We start from the raw sequence: 24100 nt of genomic DNA on the forward strand, positions 1-24100 counted from the left end.
CTTGGCACCATGGTTTGCTGTGATTCAGCATTGCCTGAGCTAAGTAGTTTATAGAGCATATCATTTAGGGTTGGGTGGGAGGGACAGAGTCCTTATCCCTCCAAAGACTGGGTATTTGTCATAGGATCTCCCTGATATGAGGAAGTTGAGAGGCAAGGTGGGAGGGTTGGGGGTTAGGGAAGGAAAAAACAAAACAAGATGGGATCAGGAGGGATACAAACCATAAGAGACTCTTAATTTCACAAAACAAACTGATGGTCATTAGGGGAGGGGGTAGGGAGAGGATGGTTCGGTTATGGACCTTGGAGAAGATATGTGCTATGGTGAGTTCTGTGAAGTGTGTAAACCTGGAGATTCACAGACCTCCAACCCTGGGGCTAATAATACATTATATGTTAATAGAAAAAAAAATAAAAAAGACTGTGTATTTGTGAACCTCTCTAAAGTCCCTATAACTATCTGATGGAGGAAGAAATGTTTCATCCATGTGTTCTGCCAGGGAATTGTTCTGGGGTAATACAGCTGGTTTTAGAGATGTTTCTGTCACAGAGTAGTGAGAATATTTACTTTTTATGCTAGAAAGTTCTAAGAGTAGCCATAACAAACTTTCTGCTGGTATTACAGACCCTTTAGAAGAGTTTAACTCAAGCCTTCTAGAAAAGACTGGCTGCTGTGGAGTATCTTCTCTCCCCATAGATCCTGCAGTGGAAAGCTGAGTAGATGTACCTGAGGTACAGTTTACATGTTGCAAACACACTGCACATGATTCATCTTCAAAATAAATCAGAATTGCGAGAGCAAAATATATGAGCTCTCTATTGGACATCATCTCCTTCTGTATAAGAAATAAAGTATGTTTTCAAGCCCAACTAAAGAAATTCCTTTATCTTGCCTCTCATTAGGGACTGGGTATTTCAGGCAGTTGCCATTTTGTAGTTCTGTCTCCTGAGAAGCATGAAGTTCCAGAAACATATTTCTCTCATTCATGAGAGGATTCTGATGTGTCAGGGTTCCTGGCTTTCACTGGCCTCTGCTTGATGCAGCACTGCCTCAGGAGTATTTCTTATGGAAAGCAGGGTCCATTGAAGGGGCAGATATAGTCTCTGCTGGTGGACTTCTTATTTGCAAAGTTGAAGGTCAGGAGAAGGAAAGGATGTGTACTGACCACATGCAATTGGTATGCACTGATACTGTTGATACCATGATTCTATGACACTATGATCCTGGTTGTTCTGATATTAATGATACTGTTGACTGCCAAAACCCACTGGCACCTATGAATTACATTCTCTTACTGGTTTTGGAGTAAGGAATGATATATGGAGAGGATGAATGAGAAGCAAACTCTCTAAGCAAGTCCTAGGAGGAAGCATTCTTCATCTCTAGTAACGTTCTTTACTCAGCCTTGGACTGGGGTTTATATTTAAGTATAAATATAAGTGCTGGTCTCTTTTTTGGACACATCTTGAAATTTCCATCCATTTGATAATCAGGACATATACTGGACACACCAATGGTTTTCTTCCTTACCTGTTTATTGTTTCTGACTTTATACTGGCTACACTGTTATAGTTGTAGTCTGATGTTTTGTATGGTGTTGGAGGGTGGAGTGTACAAGAAGGAGAAGTTGCCATGGAGCACAAAAGCTACAGATCTGGTACTGGTTTCTTTTTGACTGCTCTCTGCTAAACTGCCTTCCAGCTTAGCCTATATTGCACAAAATAGATTAGTGTGAACTTGACTTAGGAGATATAAAATCAAGTGAACAAAGATATGAAAGCAAAAGAAAGAAGGCTACAATTAAGGGTTAAAAGGCATTATATTATTATATTATTAAGGGTTAATTAAGGCATGATTCATTAAACACATATACACACATACATTTTACCAGTTTAAGTTCTTTAGCAAGAAAGTGGTTTGGGAAATCTTGGAAGGCTTTGCTGAGGACACTGTATCTGCAGCTGGTACTCTGGGCACACGTAATGATGGAGACTGGAGATTGTTTCAGAGGCAGGTCATTTATGCGCTAAGAAATATTGAAAATTTGATGAGTTTGAATTCTCATCGAATGAGATGGTATGGGCATATTTATGAGGGATATCAAGTGTCAGGCGTGGCTGGAGCATGCATGTCCAGAGGCCGTGAGAGGAAAGGTGGTAAGAAAAATTGTGACACAGTGTTTGAGGTCTGCGAAAGTCATGGTGAGTATTTCAGCCATTGCACTTGAAAAATAATAGTAGCTATTTTATCATTTTTATGATTCATCATATTTTTAAAATGATTCCTTTTCCAAGTTATACCAAGGAGCTAAAAACAGGGAGAGGGTAGAAAGGAGAAGGAGAGGGAATATCTGACGTTTTTTCATTCTGTTTAGAAACTTAGGAAGTCCACTTAATGGACTGGAATTGGCCATTTATAATAGTCACGTCGATGAAATATCAACCTGCTTCTATGGTGTCTATGAACTGATAATTCTCATAATGAAATCTCACATAGATTTCTCACCCAGTGTGTTCTTTTTTTCTTACATAAAATAATGCAAGACATTTTATTTAGAATTTAAGAAATACTAGACATTGTGTGAAAGGAATTTTCATCTTCTGTGTTTTGGGAATCTGAGATGACCCTGCTTTTAGGGCAGCGAAAATACTCTGTATGATATTATAATGATGGATGGAGGTCATTAACATTATTCCAATTCCATAGAATGTACCACACCAAGAGTGAACCCTGGGGTAAACTCTGGCCTCTGGGTGATGGTGATGTGTCATGGTTAAATGATCAGTTGTGACAAATGTGCCATTTTGGTGTGAGATGCTTATAATGGCAGGGAGTGTTATCTGTGTGGAGGCAGGACTATATGGGGACTCTGTACCTTCTTAGGCTTTGCAGTGAATCTAACACTGCTCTAAAAAAAGAGTCTTGACAGCAACAACAAAACAAGACAAAAAAAACCAGAATGATTGTTATTAACACTGAAGGCTGCTGTCTATGTTTGGTACCCATCCTGCCCCAGAGACAGCTGAGAGTGAGCACTTCTGGTCCTTCACTATGAGGGGATGTGACAATTCTGAAGCTGCCACAGATTCATTTTGTTGGAGTACAGCAAATGCACTTGTATGGTTTCCCCTGAGTTTCTCAGTTCAGGGGATACAAAGATGGATGTCTTTAGTGTAACTCATCCATCTTGAAGGATGTAAGCACTGCATTACAGATAAGCTCAAAGTCCAATGGGACTACATTTAAAAAAAAAAAAAGATGACTAAATTTTGTCAAACAACTAAATGATTTTTACGGGGAACTTGAGTGACTTAGCGGGTTAAATGGCTGCCTTTTGGTCAGGTTTTAACCTCAGGTTCCTGGAATCCAGCCCTGTGTTGGGCTTCTACTTCTCTGCCTGCTGTTCCCCCTACTTGAGGTCTTTCTCTCTCTCTTTCTCTGTGTGTCAAATAATTAAATATAATTTTTTTAAAACTGAGTAATTTTGTTCTTAGGTGCTGAATAAATCATAATAAAATCAGCTCTCATATTCTCTATGTCTCGAAATTGTATACTTGACCACAAGAATATATTAAAACTTCATATCCTGGTTTTCATGGCCTTTGACTGAGGAAAACTTGATTTTCCAAGTTCTTCCACTATGACTTTAGAAAATGGGTAGAATTTTGAGGTTTATATTGACTTCTTTGCCCTATCATCTCTACTAATACTTTGATTTGATTTCTTTCATCTCAAATACTCTCCCCTCTGTTTTTCATATCATATCTTTGCATCACAAACTCTTTACAAGTAAGGGCCTATTTTATTTCTACTTTCTTCTCATCATGGACCCTACATAACAAAGCTGTTATATACCTTTTCTATAGTTTTGTTGTTGTTGTTGTTTGTTTGTTTTTTTGCTTTTTATTCTAGACATTTGGAGACATCATTCCGAGAGTCTGACTACCATAAGCCAATTGGCATGATCCACAGTAATAATATGATTTTTCAGCCAGCCAGCAAAGGAAATTTGTGTGTAAAACCATTGTGCAGCTCTATTACAGGTAAATGAGCAAGGTAGATTAACAATTTTGAAAGTAAATATTAATAATCATAGTGGAAAATTGATACTAATAATCATAATACAAGTAACCATTTCAATTTCAGGGAGTATAGACCTGCATCTCCCATGCTTTATGCATACTGATTTAGCCTCCATAAAAACCCTATAGAATAGGTTATTTTACTTTTAGTGTTTACAGGTGAAGAAAATGAAGCACAGAGATATCAAGGGACTTGTTCAACATTGCACCATAGTGGGCAGTTGGATGGGGTATGAATCTAGGCGGTTTGGCGTCAGTCTATGCACTAGGTGCTAACAGAGGAGCCCACCTACTTTTCTGCTCTTCCTTATAATACCTGTATCTCAGAAAATCTGGTTTAGAAAGTTTCTTCAGTTAAAGTTAACGTAATTATGAATTTTTTACTGCCTATATATCCTTTGGGAATTTGTACTCTTCCCAGGCAGATGGTTTGTATTCTTCTAATACCAATCACAAAGTTTCTTACATAATGAATAATTTCATCTACCTTGGTCTTAAAACTCATATTACTTAATTTCAAATAGGAGAGCATTTTGTCCACTTTTTACAATAACTCCAGATAATTGTGATTCAATATTTAAATAAAATGTAATTATAAAATTATGAGACAACAGCATAGGTAGTACAATTTTAAAATGTGTTGAAAAGAAGCCATCTTAGCTCTGGCAGTCATCTCAGACCCCTGTGCCCAAGGGCTGAACTTTCCCCCACCCTGCCTTAGTAAGCCCCACCCTGTTTTGGTTCCAGCAAGCCCCACCCTGCTTTAGTTCCAGAGACCACCACCCTGCTTTGGGTCCAGGAATCCCCACCCTGTTTTAGTAACAAGAACCCATAAATACCCCTGCCCTAACTAAGCTGAGGGTCCAAGTCCCTACACCGCTGCAACCGGTATACTTGGGCCCAAGCTTAAGCTTGTTGAATAAACCCTTGTGTGATTGAAAAAAAAAAAAAATTGTTGAAAAGAGAATAAATTTAAATGGGGAAATTGACGTCTTGGACCATATGACAAGAGAAACATCACAGAAAAAGAGATAAGGTAAAATGTTAATAGTAAAAGAGGCAGAACATGGGGCTCACATAGTACTTAACTTATTATGCAACTATTATGCAATATTATGTAATTAAGTTCTTACGTATGCACTTCTCGAAATATCTTACTTCTTACTTACTTCTTATGAGCCAGATTGTTTTCTCATTTTACCTGGAGAGGTACCATGATTATGTTTAAAATTGCTTTCCCAGGCCAGTTCATATTGGAAATGGCATTTGAACTCAAGGCATCTGACTCTAGCAACTGTGTTCTTGACCAAAAATGTAATATTTTGCTAGATTAATACCTATTCCAGATAAAATATCAAGATTGTAAAATATAAACTGATAAGAGATGAAAAATTCTCAGAAGAGCAGTATTTTAGTAAAAAATACAGTAAAAATGTAAAACTTGTTTTGTGATAAGAAGTATGTGCACTTAATAAAATACATTCTTTTCAAAAGCTTACTAAGTGAGAATGTAAGACATTGTCACAAAATAATTGTTCTGTTTGTCTGCATGTTCATCAGCTTTTCTACAATATCATCAACATTGAAATATTGGCCATACTTGTATATAGAAAACAGTTGCAGAGTTCCAGGTGCAAGGATACTGATAGACTATTTCTAAAAGGACATATCAAAAAAACAAAAAGGGTTATACCTGGAGAGTAGGATGATAGATTCAATAATATGGAGACAGATTTTAATTTTCTTCTCTTACTCTTCTGTGTACTTGGAAGAATTAATGATAAGTTGTGAATTATTCTGCAATAAAAATAGCTAATAAATGGACACAAAATACTGAAGGACATTTTAGTAATTTTTTTAAAGATTTTATTTATTTATTTGACAGGCAGAGATCACAAGTAGTCAGAGAGGCAGGCAGAGAGAGAAAGGAAGGGAGGCAGGCTCCCTTCTGAGCAGAGTCCAATGGGGGCTTGGTCCCAGGACCCTGGGATCATGACCTGAGCTGAAGGCAGAGGCATTAACTCACTGAGCCACCCAGGCAGCCCCGTTTTAGTAATTATTAATAGCAATGATCATCTCTAGTGTGTGGGGCAAAACCATGTTGTCATATATCAATTATTCAAAATCGTTACTTATGAGTATATAAATTAGAAGCAACATCAATATCCCACTGGATAAGGAGTCAATTAAATATCATTTAGAAAAATTTATACAATGTCACATAAATAAACAAATGATGGGAAGTACAGTAGTATGAAAAGAACTGTGTAATAATTTCAAATCAAAATCAGAACAGAAATTGATATACAATTTCAATGAGAAACTACATATGCTAAGAGCAAGAACATGAAATAGAAAAATCATGATGTACTATATTAGAATTATGAAATATTTTTCAAATGATATTTCTAGAAGAATTATTCTGGGGAATTCAGGGTAAAAAGAAAGATATAGAAGTCAAAACACTAGATTAGATTATAGATTACATTAGACTATAGGCATTGTTAAAAATTTTATATCACATTGGATTCATATGCAGAGATTCTCCATGTTCTCAAGTTCAGATTAATAGTATAGTAAAGAGGGTAAACAGGAGTTTTCCTCAGTTTTGCCAACCTCAAAATTCTCCAGATATTTGTTACATAATGACCATCAATGAAGTTGACATTGAACACAAGAGATGTAAGTAAAAGATTGACAATCTCTTCAATAAATGGTGCTGAGAAAATTAGGCAGCTATATGTAGAAGAATGAAACTGGGCCATTCTCTTACACCATACACAAAGATAAACTCGAAATGGATAAAAGACTTCAATGTAAGACAGGAATCCATCAGAATCCTAGAGGAGAACATAGGAAGTTACCTCTTTGATATCAACCACAACAACTTCTTTCAAAATATGTCTCCAAAGGCAAAGGAAACAAAAGTGAAAATGAACTTTTGGGACTTCATCAAGATCAAAAGCTTCTGCACAGCAATGGAAACAGTCAAGAAAACAAAGAGGCAATCCACAGAATGGGAGAAGATATTTGCAAATGACAGTACAGAAAAAAGGTTGGTATCCAGGATCTATAAAGAACTTCTCAAACTCAACACAGACAAAACAGATAATCATGTCAAAAAATGGGCAGAAAACATGAACAGACACTTCTCCAATGAGGATGTACAAATGGCTAACAGATACATGAAAAAATGTTTGTCATCACTAGCCTTCAGAGAGATTCAAATGAAAACCAAATTGAGATACCACATTACACCACTTAGATAGAATGGCCCAAATTAGCAAGACAGGAAACAACATGTGTTGGAGAGGATGTGGAGAAAGGGGAACCCTCTTACACTGTTGGTGGGAATGCAAGTTCGTGCAGCTACTTTGGAGAACAGTGTTAAGATTCCTCAAGAAATTATAAATAGAGCTTCTCTATGACCCTGCAATTGCACTACTGGGTATTGACCCCAAAGATACAGTTGTAGTGAAAAGAAGGGCCATCTGTACCCCAATGTTTATAGCAGCAATGGCCATGGTTGCCAAACTGTGGAAAGAACCAAGATGCCCTTCAAGGGATGAATGGATAAGGAAGATGTGGTCCATATACACTATGGAGTATTATGTCTCCATCAGAAAGGATGAATACCCAACTTTTGTATCAACATGAATGGGACTAGAAGAGATTATGCTGAGTGAAATAAATCAATCAGAGAGAGTCAATTATCATATGGTTTCACTTATTTGTGGAGCAGAATAAATAACATGGAAGACATGGGGAGATAGAAAAGAGAAGGTAGTTGGGGGAAATTGGAGGGGGAGGTGAACCATGAGAGACTACGGACTGAAAAACAATCTGAGGGTTTTGAAGGGGTTGGGGGTGGGAGGTTAGGCGAGCCAGGTGGTGGGTATTATGGAGAGCACATATTGCATGGAGCACTGGGTGTGGTGCATAAACAATGAATTCTGTTACGCTGAAAAACATTAAAAAAAAAGAGGAAAATAAAATGAAAACAGTAAGAAATAAATAAAGAGCATATTTGTGATGAAAAAAAAAAAGTATGTTTCAACCAAGATACTGACAGGTCTCAGATGAAGGAGTCAAGAACCCACACGTGAGTGAACTGAAGTGAGAATATTTTCTTCAGGAAGGATTCTCTAACAATATCAACATCAATATCAATAACAATAACCATAGTTAGTGCTTGATTATATTGGAATGGTGTTTTTCAGATTTTAAAGCACATAGATAAAAAACATAGTACATGAACTATATGTGTGTATATGTCACATAATTTTTTTTTTTAAACCATAGGGACACTTAAGGTAATGTAAGGCAGCTATTTGACTCCATTCTTTCATATGAAGGATAAATTTCAAGGCATTCAAGTCACTTGGCCAAGGATGGTACAAGTTCTGCCATGTTCAATCTTGGTAGGAATCAAAATTTTAAAAGATACTTAATTTTTATTCTTCAAATGCAAAGGTTTTTCAAATGCAGTTAGTTTCTGAATCTATAGATGGATCTGGGAAAGGCTTGGACTTTTGCAGATTTACAGAAATTCACAGAGGATTAAAGTCAGCTGGAGATAACATAACAGGGGGTGCCTGGGTGGCTCAGCAGGTTAAAGCCTCTGCCTTCGGCTCAGGTCATGATCTCAGGGTCCTGGGATCGAGCCCAGCATCGGGCTCTCTGCTCAGCAGGGAGCCTGCTTCCTCCTCTCTCTGCCTGCTTTTCTGCCTCCTTGTGATCTCTGTCTGCTAAATAAATAAATAAAAATCTTAAAAAAAAAAAAAGGCAGCTGGAGGTATCATAACATGGAACAAAAAGGATTTCTGAGGTCAGCCCACTAGTCTTCCCATGATGTCACGTCTTTTCTTCTCTTTGCAGATTAAACCCTTGTCAAGTGAACTTTACCTGCAGCCACTAGTAAGGTGATGAATAACAGCCTGACTGAATTCATTCTGTTTGGGATGACACAGGATGCAGGAAAGCGGAAAGCAGTATTTGCGGTCTTCTTGATGTTTTACCTTATCACACTGTTGGGGATCTTTCTTATTATAGTGACCATTAAAACAAGCAGGATCCTTGGGAGTCCCATGTACTTCTTCGTATTCTATCTGTCCTTTGCTGATGCCTGCTTCTCTACAACCACAGCCCCCAGATTGATTGTGGATGCCCTTTCTCAGAAGAAGACCATTTCCTACAATGAGTGCATGACTCAGGTCTTTGCAGCCCACTTCTTTGGGTGCATGGAAATCTTTTTTTCATTTTTGTTTCTTTTTCTTTGGTTTCTTTTTTTAGATTTTATGTAGACATGAAATTATCTGCAACAATGAAGACACATTCCATTCCATTCTATACAGATCTAACCCCTAGTTTTTCTTGTACTAGGTAATACTGCCTTATAAATATATACTGAAATTAATGTATGCATTTCTCTTTGGATTGTTGCCAAACTTCAAGTATGACAACAATTTTGCAATACATATATGTTTTTGAATAAGTGAAAAGATGAGTTCCTAGCAGTAGAGTTGTTGCTATATGTATTTGAGTCAATCAATGGTCAGACTGCTAAATCTCATTGTTCACAGTTATTGACAAACTGCCATCCTTGAGGTGGTACTTACAGCTACACCGCTGTGTCTGAGAGGCCTTCTATCCACATTCTCAATGTGTACCTATAAATATTTCAGGCATAGAACAACCTGAATAGAATTATTTTATTTCATTTTATACTTTTTTAAATTTATTTTTTATTTTCAGCATAAGAGTATTCATTATTTTTGCACCACACCTAGTGCTCTATGCAATCCGTGCCCTCTATAATACCCACCACCTGGTACCCCAACCTCCCACCCCACCCCCCGCCCCTTCAAACCCCTCAGATCGTTTTTCAGAGTCCATAGTCTCTCATGGTTCACCTCCCCTTCCAATTTCCCCCAACTCCCTTCTCCTCTTTATCTCTCCATGTCCTCCCTGCTATTTGTTATGCTCCACAAATAAGTGAAACCATATGATAATTGACTCTCTCTGATTGACTTATTTCACTCAGCATAATCTCTTCCAGTTTCATCCATGTTACTACAAAAGTTGGGTATTCGTCCTTTCTGATGGAGGTATATTACTCCAGAGTGTATATGGACCACCACTTCCTCATCCATTCATCCGTTAAAGGCATCTTGGTTCTTTCCACAGTTTGGTGACCGTGGCCATTGCTGCTATAAACATTGGGGTACAGATGGCCCTTCTTTTCACAGCATCTGTATCTTTGGGGTCAATACCCGGTAGTGCACGACAGAGTCATAGGGAAGTTCTATTTTTAATTTCTTGAGGAATCTCCACACTGTTCTCCAAAGAGTCTGCACCAACTTGCATTCTCACCAACAGTGTAAGAGGGTTCCCCTTTCTCCACATCCTCTCCAACACATGTTGTTTCCTGTCTTGCTAATTTTGGCCATTCTAACTGGTGTAAGGTGACATCTCAATGTAGTTTTAATTTGAATCTCCCTGATGGTTAGTGATGATGAACACTTTTTCATGTGTCTGATAGCCATTTATGTCTTCATTGGAGAAGTATCTGTCCATATCTTCTGCCCATTTTTTGATATGATTGTCTGTTTTGTGTGTGTTGAGTTTGAGGCGTTCATTATAGATCCTGGATATCAACCTTTTGTCTGTACTGTCATTTGCAAATATCTTCTCCCATTCTCTGGGTTGCCTCTTTGTTTTCTTGGCTGTTTCCTTTGATGTGCAGAACCTTTTGATCTTGATGAAGTCCCAAAAGTTCATTTTCACTTTTGTTTCCTTTGCCTTTGGAGACATATTTTGAAAGAAGATGCTGTGGCTGATATCGAAAAGATTACTGCCTATGTTCTCCTCTAGGATTCTGATGGATTCCTGTCTCACATTGAGGTCTTTTATCCATTTTGAGTTTATCTTTGTGTACAGTGTAAGAGAATGGTCGAGTTTCATTCTTATACATATAGCTGTCCGGTTTTCCCAGCACCATTTATTGAAGAGACTCTCTTTTTTTCACTGTATATTTTTTCCTGTTTTGTCAAAGATTAATTGACCATAGAGTTGAGGGTCCATATCTGGTTTTTCTACTCTATTCCACTGGTCTATATGTCTGTTTTTATGCCAGTACCATGCTGTCTTGGTGATCACAGCTTTGTAGTAAAGCTTGAAATCAGGTAACGTGGTGCCCCCCATTTCATTTTTGTTTTTCAACATTTCCTTAAGCGATTCGGGGTCTCTTCTGATTCCATACAAATTTTAGGATTATTTGCTCCAGCTTTTTGAAGAATGCTGGTGGAATTTTGATCAGAATAGCATTAAAAGTTTGGATTGCTCTAGGCAGTATAGACATTTTAACAATGTTTATTCTTCCGATCCAAGAGCATGGAATTGTCTTCCATCTTTTTGTGTCTTCTTCAATTTATTTCATGAGTGTTCTGTAGTTCCTCGAGTACAGATCCTTTACCTCTTTGGTTAGGTTTATTCCCAGGTATCTTATGGTTCTTGGTGCTATAGTAAATGGAATCGATTCTCTAATTTCCCTTTCTGTATTTTCATTATTAGTGTATAAGAAGTGGTAATCAAAAACCTCCCCCCAAAACAAGAGCCCACGACCTGATGGATTCCCTGGGGAATTCTACCAAACTTTCAAAGAAGAAATAACACTTATTCTCCTGAAGTTGTTTCAAAAAATTGAAGCAGAAGGAATACTTCCTGACTCTTTCTATGAAGCCAGCATTACCCTAATCCCCAAACCAGGCAAAGAACCTACCAAAAAGGAGAATTTCAGGCCAATATCACTGATGAATATGGATGCTAAGATTCTCCACAAGATCCTAGCAAACAGGATCCAACAGCACATTAAAAAGATTATCCACCATGACCAGGTGGGGTTCATCCCTGGGCTACAAGGATGGTTCAACATTCGCAAATCTATCAATGTGATAGAGCAAATTAATATGAGAAGAGCGAAGAACATCGTCCTCTCAGTTGATGCAGAAAAAGCATTTGACAAAATCCAGCATCTGTTCCTGATTAAAATGCTTCATTTTTATACTTTAATCAAAATCTTTTTCTTCAAAATCTTTTACATATAATTGAGTTTGAATAATCTGAGTAACATTATTTTATTTTTTGCACTTTAATCAAAATCTTATTTTAAAAAATCATTTTTGTATAATTGAGTTTCAGCATCTTGTCATATATTTAACATGATTTGTATTTCTTCTTCTTTGCATTACCCATTAAAGTCTGTTTCAGGGGCGCCTGGGTGGCTTAGTGGTTTGAGCCTCGACCTTCGGCTCAGGTGATGATCTCAGGGTCCTGGGATCGAGCCCCGCATAGGGCTCTCTGCTCAGCGGGAAGCCTTCTTCCCCCACCTCCTCTGTCTGCCTGGCTGCCTGCTTGTGGTCTCTGTCTGTCAAATAAATAAATAAAATCTTTAAAAAAATAAAGTCTATTTCATTCAATTGTTGACGTTTCCCATGCTGATTTTTATGAGTCATTTGTGTACTAAAGAAATGATCCTTTTTATTGTTGTATATATAATTATTATTTTTCTGACTTGTGATATTTTTAACTTTTTTATGCTAGGTATATGTGGTATTTTTGACCCTTGTATACTACTTCTTTTTTATTATGTTCAGTTAGCCAACATGTAGTGCATTATTATTTTTGATGTAGTGCTCAGTGATTCATGAGTTGTATATAACACTAGTGCTCATCACAACATATGCCCTCCTTAATACCCATCACTGGGCTACCTCATCCTCCCCTCCCACCTTTCTGTAACCATCAGTTTGTTTCCCAGAGTCCAGAGTCTGTATTTTGTCTTACATTTTACATTTAATGTTTTTTTGCTTTGTATCTTGCTTAAAAAGACTTTCCTTACTTCATTCATGCCAAAATATTCTTCAGCTATTATTAGCACTTAATTTTAAAGTACTTCTTTTGGTCTTATATTAAAATTGTTGATTCATTGGGAATTTATTTTGATATAGGGATTATTTGGGGATTGAATTTTTTGTTTTTCTAAATTTTAGTTGTTTCTTTTTAATAGTTGTATAATTATCTTTTTACCCTTGACCTGAAATCATGACTATTATATTCTAATGTCCCATTGGTGTTTGGATCCAATTTAGGACTATTCTGTTTTATTGATGTCTTTATTCAAGTCCCAATTGAGATACAATATATGTTTCATATATATAACACATATTGATATATGATGAGCCTAGCAGTCTCTCATTTCTGCTCTTTTTCACATTTATAATTAGTCTTGCACAAATTCAAGTTTAAGATAATAAGTTTACATGTAAATATGATAAATGTTTAACATTAAAAATGTTGATAATTAAGTTAAAAATAAGTTGAACATGGTTTAGTTACAAAACAAAGGCAATTATTATGTTCAGGATGATTCAGCTTAAGATCAATTTAGGAAGAGTTTACAGCTTTCCAGTACTGAGAACTGTTATCCATGAGCATCTTTCTTCATTCAACAAGTTATCTTTCATGACTTTGGGTACTTCTTCCATTGTGACTTACGCCTTCTAGATATCTCCTGTCTTTCATCAATAACCCTGAAATGCTTTTTGGCACTTTAGCTATAAAAAAAACCATCTCTTTCAGGATGTGTGTGACTGACTTCTTTGCTGACTATCCATATGGCCATCTGCAAATGCTTGTACTATGTAATCATTACAAGTGACAGGGATAGGGCTTCTTCTTTCAGGTGATATGTACTAGAGGCTTTGTCCTTGCTACCATTCAGGTCCTCCTCACAGTGTGGCTTCCTGTGTGTGGCTCTCCTAGTTGGACATGATATGCTCACCGAGGACCTGTAGCTTGGAGTAGAGACACAAAGCCGTGTCCACCTGTGTCTCTCACATCACTTTGGTGGTCTTAGTATAGTGTCCAGAATATTTATATATTTGCAACCAGTCACCACCTTCTCCACTGATAAAGCTGTGGTTGTGTTGTGTAGCATGGTAACTGCTTTGTTAGACTTAAACCTGCAGACTCAGAAATTTGGAGGTGAAAAATGTCATTAGGAGAAGTTCTAGGGTAAAAATGGTAAGTGTAAGAGATATCCATAACTTTATAAGATAAATTTGTCTCTTAAATGGAACAGAGAAAAGATAATTTCTATATTACAGAGGCACACGAGCACTATTTGTCCAAAGTGTATTTATTTTAACCTATAGACACCAGGAACAATTTATTTCTTAATGTAAAAATATCCTATTTCGATATACATACTGTCCAATTGACTGTAAAAGTTCAATATACTTAGAGAATTAGATTTCTTGTAAAATCCAGATTGTCAGGACACAGCTCTGGAGATTGTAATTTATCAGCTTTGTTGCTGGAGGACATACTTACTTTCAGAAAAATTACTTGGGTATCTCTGAAGCCAATATCTTTGCATATACTCTAGCTATTATGCTATAATTAATGTTCACAACATGAACCTGTCAGTGAAATCGACTTAGTTCCTTTTTTTCTGCTACTCTAATTTTTTTCCCTATTTTTTTAATGTATTTTTGAATTTCCAGTATAATTAACACAGTGTCACATTAGTTTCAGGTGTACACTGTAGTGATTCAACAATTCTATACAATACTCAGTGCTCTTCACAATAAGTGCACTCTGGATCTCCTTCATCTATTTCACCCTAAACACCACACATCTCCCCTTTGATAATCATCAATTCTCTATATTTAAGAGTCCGTTTTATCTCTTTTTTCCCCATTGATCATATGTTTTCTTTCATAAATTCCACATGGGTGAAATCATATGGTACTTGTCTTTCTTGGACTGACGAATTTCACTTAGCATTATAACCTTTAGATCCATCTGTGTTGTTTCAAATGGCAAGATTTCATTTTTTATGGCTGAATAATATTCCATTGTATATACATACCATTCTTTATCCATTCATCAATCAATGGACAGTTCCATAATTTGGGTATTGTAAATAATGTTGCAAAAAACGTAGGGGTGCACTCATCTTTTCAAACTAGTGTTTTTGTTGAGGTGCCTGGGTGGCTCAGTCAAGTTACCCATCTAACTTTGGCTCAAGTCATGATGCTGATGAAGTTCTAGAAGCTAGGTGAGGTTTGGTGGGCTGAGGTCCGGAGCCGATGACCAAGAAAGAATTCTTGAGACATCTTTGGTGCAAAATGGTGGTTTATTAAAGCACGGGGACAGGACCCGTGGGCAGGAAGAGCTGCTGCCCCGGGTTGTGAGGGATGGCAGGTTATGTACCCTGCTGTTGGGGGAAGGGGAGGGGAAGGGAGGTTTCAGTGGAGTTTTCATATGCTAAAGAGGGCCTACAAGGTGCCAGGATGTTCCAGGCCTGCCAGAGGCCTTGCTCTTGCTGCTGGATCAATGTTGTCTTTAGACCAGCCATTAACATTAAGATCTTTGGGAGACTTTTTGGTGGAGTGTCACAATCCTGCTATCAATCGTCTTTGTTAGTGAGATTTAGAACATTTGTAAGCCAAGGGAGACTCCTGTCTAGCAGGATTGTGAGCTCTGCAAGTTAACTATTTGCTTATTGTTCATAGCAGTCAGGGCTGCCTGAGGGATGCTACACTTATGGAGGGGAAAGGGTGAAGAGGGGGTGCAAGGCGCCAGCTTTTGTTTTGTCCTCAGCCAGCCTCCTGCTCCCTCATCAATGCCAAGGGCCTGGTATCTAGCCTTGGGTCAGGCTCCTTGGTCAGCTGGGAACCTGCTTCTCTCTCTCTCCCAGCTCATGTTCTTTTGTTATCTCTCCATCTCTCAAATAAATAAATAAATAAATAAATAAATCTTTAAAAAATTGTGTTTTCATATTCTTTGGGTGAATACTCAGGAGTGGGAGTACTAGATCACATGACAATTCTATTTTTATTTGTTTAAAGAGCTTCCATGCTATTTTCCACCCTGGCCACACCAGTTTGCATTCTCACCAACAGTTCCCTTTTCTTCACATCCTTGCCAACACTTGTTATTTCTTATGTTTCAATGTTAGCCATTCTGACATGTATGAGTTGATATATGACTGTATTTTTTTTTAATCACTGTATTTTTGATTTGCATTTCCCTGATGATGAATGACATTAAGCATCTTTCCATGTGTCTGTTGGCCATCTTTACGTGTTCTTTGGAGTAATAGCTGTTCATGTCTTTTGCTTATTTTTAGTTGGATTATTTGTGCTTTTCTGGCATTAAGTTGTATAATTTCTTTACATATTTTCAACACTAACCCATTATTAGATAAGTCATTTGCAAGTATCTTTTCTCATTCCTAGGTTGTCTTTTAGTTTTGTTCATTATTTTTTTTCACTGTGCAGATTTTTATTTCAATGTAGTACCAATAGTTTATTTATGTTTTTCTTTCTCTTGCTTCAACATGCTGGGGTTTCAGAATATAGGTGAAATTTGGTGGGGCGAGTTCCAGAGCTGTCAGCCAAGAAAGAAATCTTGAGATGTCTCTGGTGCAAAAAGGTGGTTTTATTAATGCATGTCGACAGGACCCATAGGGAGAAAAAGCTGCCCAGGGTTTGTGAAGTGTGGCTGATTATGTACTTGGGAGTTGGGGAAGGTAGGAAAAAGGTGGTTTCAAAGGATTTTTATATGTTAAAGAAGACTCACAGGATACCAGAGACTTTACCATTGTGAAATTAAAGTTGTTTTTCCTTCTAGTAAGTCATTAACATTAAAAGAGTTGGGAGCTTCCTGGAGGAACAAAAATTTCACTATGCCTGCTTCAAGTATCTGTCAATGGGCTGCAGATTTAAAGGACCTTTAATTGTATTTACATTTCCTTCTTGAAGATAGGCCATTGATAGAAATGTTTTGTTGTTGTAAATAGCTAAGATTTTTGTAAATTTAGGGAGACATGTCTTATATGATTGCAATTTCTGTAAATTAATTTGTTTTTCCTTTAGGGCAGCCAGGAATGCTTGAGGACTGTCACATATATCCCATGGAAGGGTGGACTGTGGACTGTCAGCTTCTGCCTGTCCTCAGTGAGTCTTCTGCTCCCTCATCAAGGAGACATATCTAGAAAAATGTAACTGTGGCTAATGCCAGAGACATTACTGCCATTACTCTGTTTTAAGGTTTTTACATTTTCAGGTTTCACAGTTAGTTCTTTAATCTATTTTTAGTTTATTCTTGTGTATAGTGTAAGAAAGTGGTCCAGTTTCATTCTTTTGCATGTAGCTGCTGTCCAGATTTCCCAGCACCATTTACTGAGGAGACTGATTTTTCCTCACAACATATTCTTACCTCCTTTCTTATAGATTAACTTCCAATAATCATGAGTTTATTTCTGGGTTCTCTATTCTGTTCTATTGATCTATGTGTTTATTTTTGTGCCAGGAACATACTGTTCTCATTGCTACAGCTTTGTAGTATATCTTCATAGCTGGGATTGTGATACCTCCAGTTTTGCTCCTCTTTTTCATCATTGCTTTTGTAATCTGGGTCTCTTGTGGTACCATGCACATTTTAGGTTATTTAGTCTAGTTCTGTGAAAATGCTGTTGGTATTTTGATAGGGATTGCTTTCAATCTATAGAGTTCGTAGGGTTAGAATGGACTTTTTAGCAAGATGTGTTTTTTTCATCCACAAGCATCAAATATCTTTCCATTGTTTGTGTCATTTTGAATTTCTTTCATCAGTGTTTTACAGTGTACAGAACTTTCACCTACTTGGTTAAGTTTATTCCTAGGTATTTTATTATTTTGGTGCTATTGTAAATGGGACTGTTAATTTCTCTTTCTGCTATTTTATTATTTGTGTAAAAAAATGCAACAGTTTTACTGCATATTGATTTTGTATCCTGTGACTTTAGTGAATTCATTTATTAGATATAGTAGTTTTTTTGTAGAGTCTTTAGGGCATTATATATATATATATATATATATATATATATATATATAGAATGATGGCATCTGGAAATAGTGAAACTTTTACTTTTTCCTTACTAATTTGAATGTTTTTATTTCTTTTTGAGGCTTGACTTCTGTAACTAAGACTCTCAGTACTATGTTGAATAAAATTGGGGAGAGTGGGCAGCGTGGTCTTGTTCATGATCTTAGGGGAAAAGTTTTTCATCATTGAGTATGATGTTTGCTGTGGGTTTTTCATATATGGCCTTTATTATGTTAAGGTATGTACCCTTTAAACCTACTTTGTTGAAGGTTTTTATCATGAATGGATGTTGCACTTTGTCAAATTCTTTGTCTACATCTACTGAAAGGATAATGTGGTTTTTATCTGTTTTGTTGACTTGTTTTGTGGCCTAATAAGCAATATCTTCTGGAGAATGTTCCATGTGCACTTGAAAATAATGTATATTCTGCTGTTTTAGGATGGAATGTTCTGAATACGTCTGTTAGATCCATCTGGTCCAATGTGTCATTTAAAGCCACTGTTTTCTTGTTGACTTTCTCTTTGGACGATCTGTCCAATGGTGTGATTGTGGTGTTAAAGTCCCAACTCTAATTGTTGCATTATTTATTACTTTCTTTATGTTTGTTAATAGTTTCTTGATGCATCTAAACGCTCCCATGTTTGGTGCATAAATATTTACAACTGTTATGTGTTCTTGTTGGATTGTTCCTTTTGAGAATGTAGAGTTCTTTTTGTTTCTGTTAACAGTCTTTGTTTAAAAATCAATTTTTTTCTGATATAAGTATTGCTACCTGGCTTTCTTTTCACTTTCATTTGCACGGTAAATATTTTCTATCCCTTCACTTTCAATCTGCCTGTGTCTTTAGGTCTGAGATTAAACTCATAGACAGCGTATAGATGGGTCTCACTTTTTTTTTGTTCTTTCACTCTATGTCGTTTGATTGGAGCATTTAGTACATTTATGTTTAAAGTGATTACTGAGAGGATGTACTTACTGTCATTTTGTTACTTGTTTTATGGTTGTTTTAGTAGTTCTTCTCTATTCCTTTCTTCTCTTGCTCTCTTCTCTCATGGTTTGTTGGCTTTCTTTAGTGATATATGTGGGTTCCCTTCTCTTTATTTTTTCCATACTTATTACTGGCTTTAGTTTTGTGTAATATCTTATGCCTGTAGCAACCTATATTAAGGCAACAGTTGCTTAAGCTAGAACCCCCTCTAGAATCATTACATTTTTACTCTCCTCCAGCCATGTTTTAGGTATATGGTGTCAGTCTTTATATACTTTTATTTTACAAATCCATTGACTGATTTTTATAGATATTTAATTTATTGCTTATGGAAGTTATCTTAGTTTTTAAGTTTAGCTTTTAAATTGTGGTAAACTATATGTGGCAAGTGTATAATGTTAGCCATTTGTAAGTTCATAGTTCAGGGGCATTATATTTCTTCACTACATTATAATAACATCACCACCATGTGTTTCTGGTACTTTTTCATTTTCCCAAACTGAAACCAGACACCCATTAAATACTAATTGCCATTCCCTCTCCCTGAGGCCTAGGCAACCACTGTTCTACATATGATCTGTGAATTTGATATGCTAAGTACATCTTGTAAGTGGGAACAGTGCTTGTCCTTTTGTGACTGCCTTATTTCACTTAGCAGAATCTATTATAGGTTAGTATGTTTTGGCGTGTGTCAGAATTTCCTTTATATTTCAGGACTGAATAGTATTCCACTATGTGTATACACATCATTTTGTTTATACAGTTACCTGCCAGTAAGTGCTTTGGTTGCTTCTTCTTACTGGCTATTGTGAATACTGCCATGAAAACAAGTGTAGCAATATTTGTTTGAATTCCTGACTTCCATCACCTTGGGTATATACCCAGAAGTGAAATTGCTAGGTCATGTAATAATTTTTTAAGTGTTTGAGAACTACCATAACATTTTCCATAGAGCGATATCATTTGACATTCCCAACAGTAATGCACAGTTATTCCAGGTTTTCCACATTCTCTTCTACATTTATGTGTGTGTGTGTGTGTGTTCTTTAATAGTTATCTGTGTAAGTCTGAAGTGGTGTTTCATTATGGTTTTAAAATCCATTTTCTAATGATCAGTGATATTGAGATCTTTTCATGTGCCCACAAGCCATTTATACATTTTCTTCTGAGAAATGTCTATGCAAGTCCTTCATTTTAATCTGGCTGTTTATTTTACTGTATTTTTATTTTTTAAAATTTTCCTTAAAGTCTTTTTATTTATTTGAGAGGGAGAGAGAGAGAGAAAGAGAGAGAGTCTACACACAAGCTAGGGGAAGAGGCAGAGCAAGAAGCAGACTCACCACTGAGCAGGGAGCCTGAGGCAGGGCTCAATCCCAGGAGCCTGGGACCAGGACCCGAGCCAAGCCTAAAGCAGATGCTCAAACAACTGAGTCAACTCCTAGATGCCCTTCATTTTGTTTTAAGATGCAGAAATTCTTTATGTACTGTGGCTATTGATACCTTATCAATATAGTATTTGCAAATATTTTCTCCACATTTGTACATTGTTGTTTCACATTGTTGGTGGTGTTGCTTGATGCACACAAGTTCTTAATATTGATAGAGTACAATTTATCTATTTCTTTTTGCCTGTGTTTTTGGAATCATTGCCAAATCCAAGGTCGTGGTTTTTCTTCTATGTGTTCTTGTAAGAGTTTTATACTTTTAGCTAGATTGTAGGTTTTGATCCATATTGAGTTAATTTTTGCATATGATATGCATTAAGGGTTCAATTTCATTCCTCCTTTATGGTTATCCAGTTTCACAGCACCATTTTTTGAACCACCTGTCTCTACCCCATGACTACTCTTGACATCTTTGTTGAAAATCATTGAATATATATGCAAAGATTTATTTCTAGGCTTGAATTTTATTTCATTATGATGTCTTTTTTTTTTTTGTCAATATCACACTCTTTTTTTTTTTAAAGATTTTATTTATTAATTTGACAGAGAGAAATCACAAGTAGACAGAGAGGCAGCCAGAGAGAGAGAGAGAGAGGGAAGCAGGCTCCCTGCTGAGCAGAGAGCCCGATGTGGGACTCGATCCCAGGACCCTGAGATCATGACCTGAGCCGAAGGCAGTGGCTTAACCCACTGAGCCACCCAGGCGCCCCAATATCACACTCTTTTGATTATCATAACTTTGTAGTAAGTTTTAGAACCAGGAAGTTTTCCATTGTTGTTGATGTTGTTGTTGTTGTTGTTGTTGTTTTCTTGCCAATATTATTTTCACTGTTTGGACTTCTTGACATTCCATGTAAATTTTTGGATGGATTTTTCTATTTCTCAAAAAATTTATTTTTATTTTATTTGGATTTTTATAGGGTTTACACTGAATCAAAAATCAGATTAGCATTAACATCTTAATGACATGAACTATATCAGTTCATGAAAGTCTTTCCATTTATTTGTGTCTTTCAGATTATCTTTCAGCAACATTTTATAGTTTTGCACTATAGAAGACTTTTGCCTCCTTACTTATGTTTATTCTTAAATATTTATTTCTTTTAATATTGTTGTAAAAGGAATCATTTTCCTAATCCTCTCTGGGTTGTTCACTGGTAAGAGAGAAGTTCTATGTATTTTCATGAAAAGGTTACCTTTCAAAAATTGGGTAAAGAAGGAATGTACCTCAACATAAAGGGTCATATATGACAGATCCACATGTAACATCACACTCAGCAGGCAAATGTTGAAAGCCTTCCCACCACAATCAGGAATAAGATGAGAGTGCCCAGTCTCACCCCTCCTTCTCCCAGAAGCATTCGAAAAAAAATCCCCGTGATATTTTTAGCAATTTCTACTATAGATTAGGCCATCAGTGAAGTGAGATCATTTTACTTACTTACTTAAATTTTACTTAAAGTTACTAGCTGTGACAGTGTTTCTGATGGTAGCAACTATCTCAGTTTAAGCATCATCTTTGAAGAAAGGCCTTCACTGATCATATTCTTCCTAGTAGAATTCTCCCTGAGTACCTTGTTTGTCTTCTTATTAACACTGAAAAGATTATGATTCGTATGTTGAATTGTCCCTTTATTTATTGTCTGACTCTATTATGAAAATATAAGGTCCTTGGAGGAAGGCACTTTTGCATATTTTTTGCCTATTTCATTAATTGCTGTGTCCTCACTCATAGCAGGGTTCTTGGCAGTAAATAAATGCTCCAAAAGTAAAACTTTAAATTTAAAAATAAAAAAAAATTGGGTAACTATTATGTCTAAATCAGTGATAAATATGCAGAACATCTAACCACACTGCAAGGTAACATAAATTGACTATTAAAAGATAGGAAAGAAAAACGTGCTATGACAATTGGGGAAATACATGATAAATTAATCTTCCTTAATACAATATGGCAGGGCTGAAATTTATTCTTTTTTAAAATATTTTATTTATTTATTTGATAGACAGAGATCACAAGTAGGCAGAGAAGCAGGCAGAGAGAGGAGAAAGCAGGCTCCCTGCTGAGCAGAGAGCCCAGTGTGGGGCTTGATCCCAGGATCCTGGGATCATGACCCAAGCGGAAGGCAGAGGCTTTAACCCACTGAGCCACCCAGGTGCCCCTGAAATTTATTCTTGACTGGTGGTAGTCTTACAATGGTTCTCATGATATATTTCTTTTTATGTAACATCTTGCTGACCCTAACTATGTGATCTGACCTAATACTTCTTCCTATAGATACTTTTTTAAAAGTGTTTGTGGAAATTCCCAGCGAATTTAATTAAGCAAGAATTAGTCCTGGACACTTCCCAATTCTAGAACTTAATGAGGTGTTTGGTTAGAAGGCAAAATGTTCAGCGATCTTTGCTTGTGTTGGGAAGAAGATACTATGCTCCTAACAAGTGATATATATATTTTAGGGAGATTCTGTTAGGCTTACAGCATTACCTAAAGAAAAGCACAAGAATGTCTCTTAAAATATCAAGTCAGCTAATCTGAGCAAACCGACAGGACAGAATGAAGTTGACTAATGAGTTGAACGGTATTTTTCTATTTAGACATTAGTAGGAAAGAAGTTACTTGAGAGAAGTCTTCCTCGAGAATGTCTGGTTGCTATCACCTTATGTAAGGATAGGAATTCCTTGTCTTTTTGATGAATTCTCCTAATATGCTAAATTTTTGATTTCTGTGTGGACCCTGGACGTCCTAGGAAGTAATTTACAGTACAAATAAAAGCAACTTTATGAATAACCAGAAGACTCCACGGAGAGAATGGACAGGCAGTTGAGTGAAATAAAATATGTCCTCAAGTAATAATGCAGCTTTTTACCGTCTCTTGTCAGACTGGATGATAGAAGAAGTCCACGTTCCTGTGAATGAATAAAAAGTGTTCCTTCAGATTGTGGACGTATTTTCCTAAGGTAAGAATAACAGTACATAGTGGATACCAGGCTTTGCAATTGTGTATCTTTATTATGTTAAAGATTACTTTAGATAAAGCAAACTTGGATTGCAGTTCTAGCTTTATCACTTAAAAATGAATGACTTTGGAAAAATTAACTAGATGTTCTGAGCTTCCATTTTTCAACTATGAAATGAGGATTATAGTTCCTGTTACTGTAATAGAAATGTGATTCCTTAAGTTGTGAGCCTGTGAATGGAATCCCCTGTAGTTGTTGTGAGCAGTGGAATGATCAGATCAGAATCAGATTTTAAAAGAATCATTTGGACTGCTTCACAGCCACAAACTGATGGAAGCCAGAATGAAAGGGGAGGGATGTTGTGGGAGGCTAGTGCAGTGGACCAGAATGGACCAGAAGTGGTGCAGGGAGGGGAATGATCAAGTAAGTGATCTATTTTAGAGGGGGTGAATAAGATTTATTAAAGGTATCAGTAAGCGATACAAGAGCAAGAATGGCATGAAGGACATGGTGATATTTCTTGTCTGAGCAATGATATGGAAGGTGGTACTATTTAATTAGATGGGAAAACTGTTTCTTAATGAAAATTAAAAATTTAGTTTCTAAAGTACTGAATTAATATCCAACTGGAAAAGTTCACAGTTGGAGATTATATATGTATATATATATATACACATATATTTTTAGC

General features: G+C 36.6%; 1 protein-coding gene across 1 annotated transcript in view; it reads left to right on the plus strand.

Moving 5' to 3' along the window:
* Window positions 1-284: 284 nt before the first annotated feature.
* Window positions 285-24100, plus strand: part of LOC309840354 (olfactory receptor 4C6-like) — a gene marked incomplete at both ends in the record, with an annotated part of 147524 nt that continues 123708 nt past the window's right edge. The window contains 3 exons of the mRNA XM_082682411.1: window positions 285-323; window positions 1892-2201; window positions 8994-9295. Of these exons, the coding sequence (XP_082538537.1) occupies window positions 285-323; window positions 1892-2201; window positions 8994-9295 (651 nt within the window). The remainder of the gene's footprint in view (window positions 324-1891; window positions 2202-8993; window positions 9296-24100) is intronic.

The sequence above is a fragment of the Mustela nivalis genome (genome assembly GCF_964662115.1).
Source record: "Mustela nivalis genome assembly, chromosome: 9".
NCBI lineage: Eukaryota > Metazoa > Chordata > Mammalia > Carnivora > Mustelidae > Mustela > Mustela nivalis.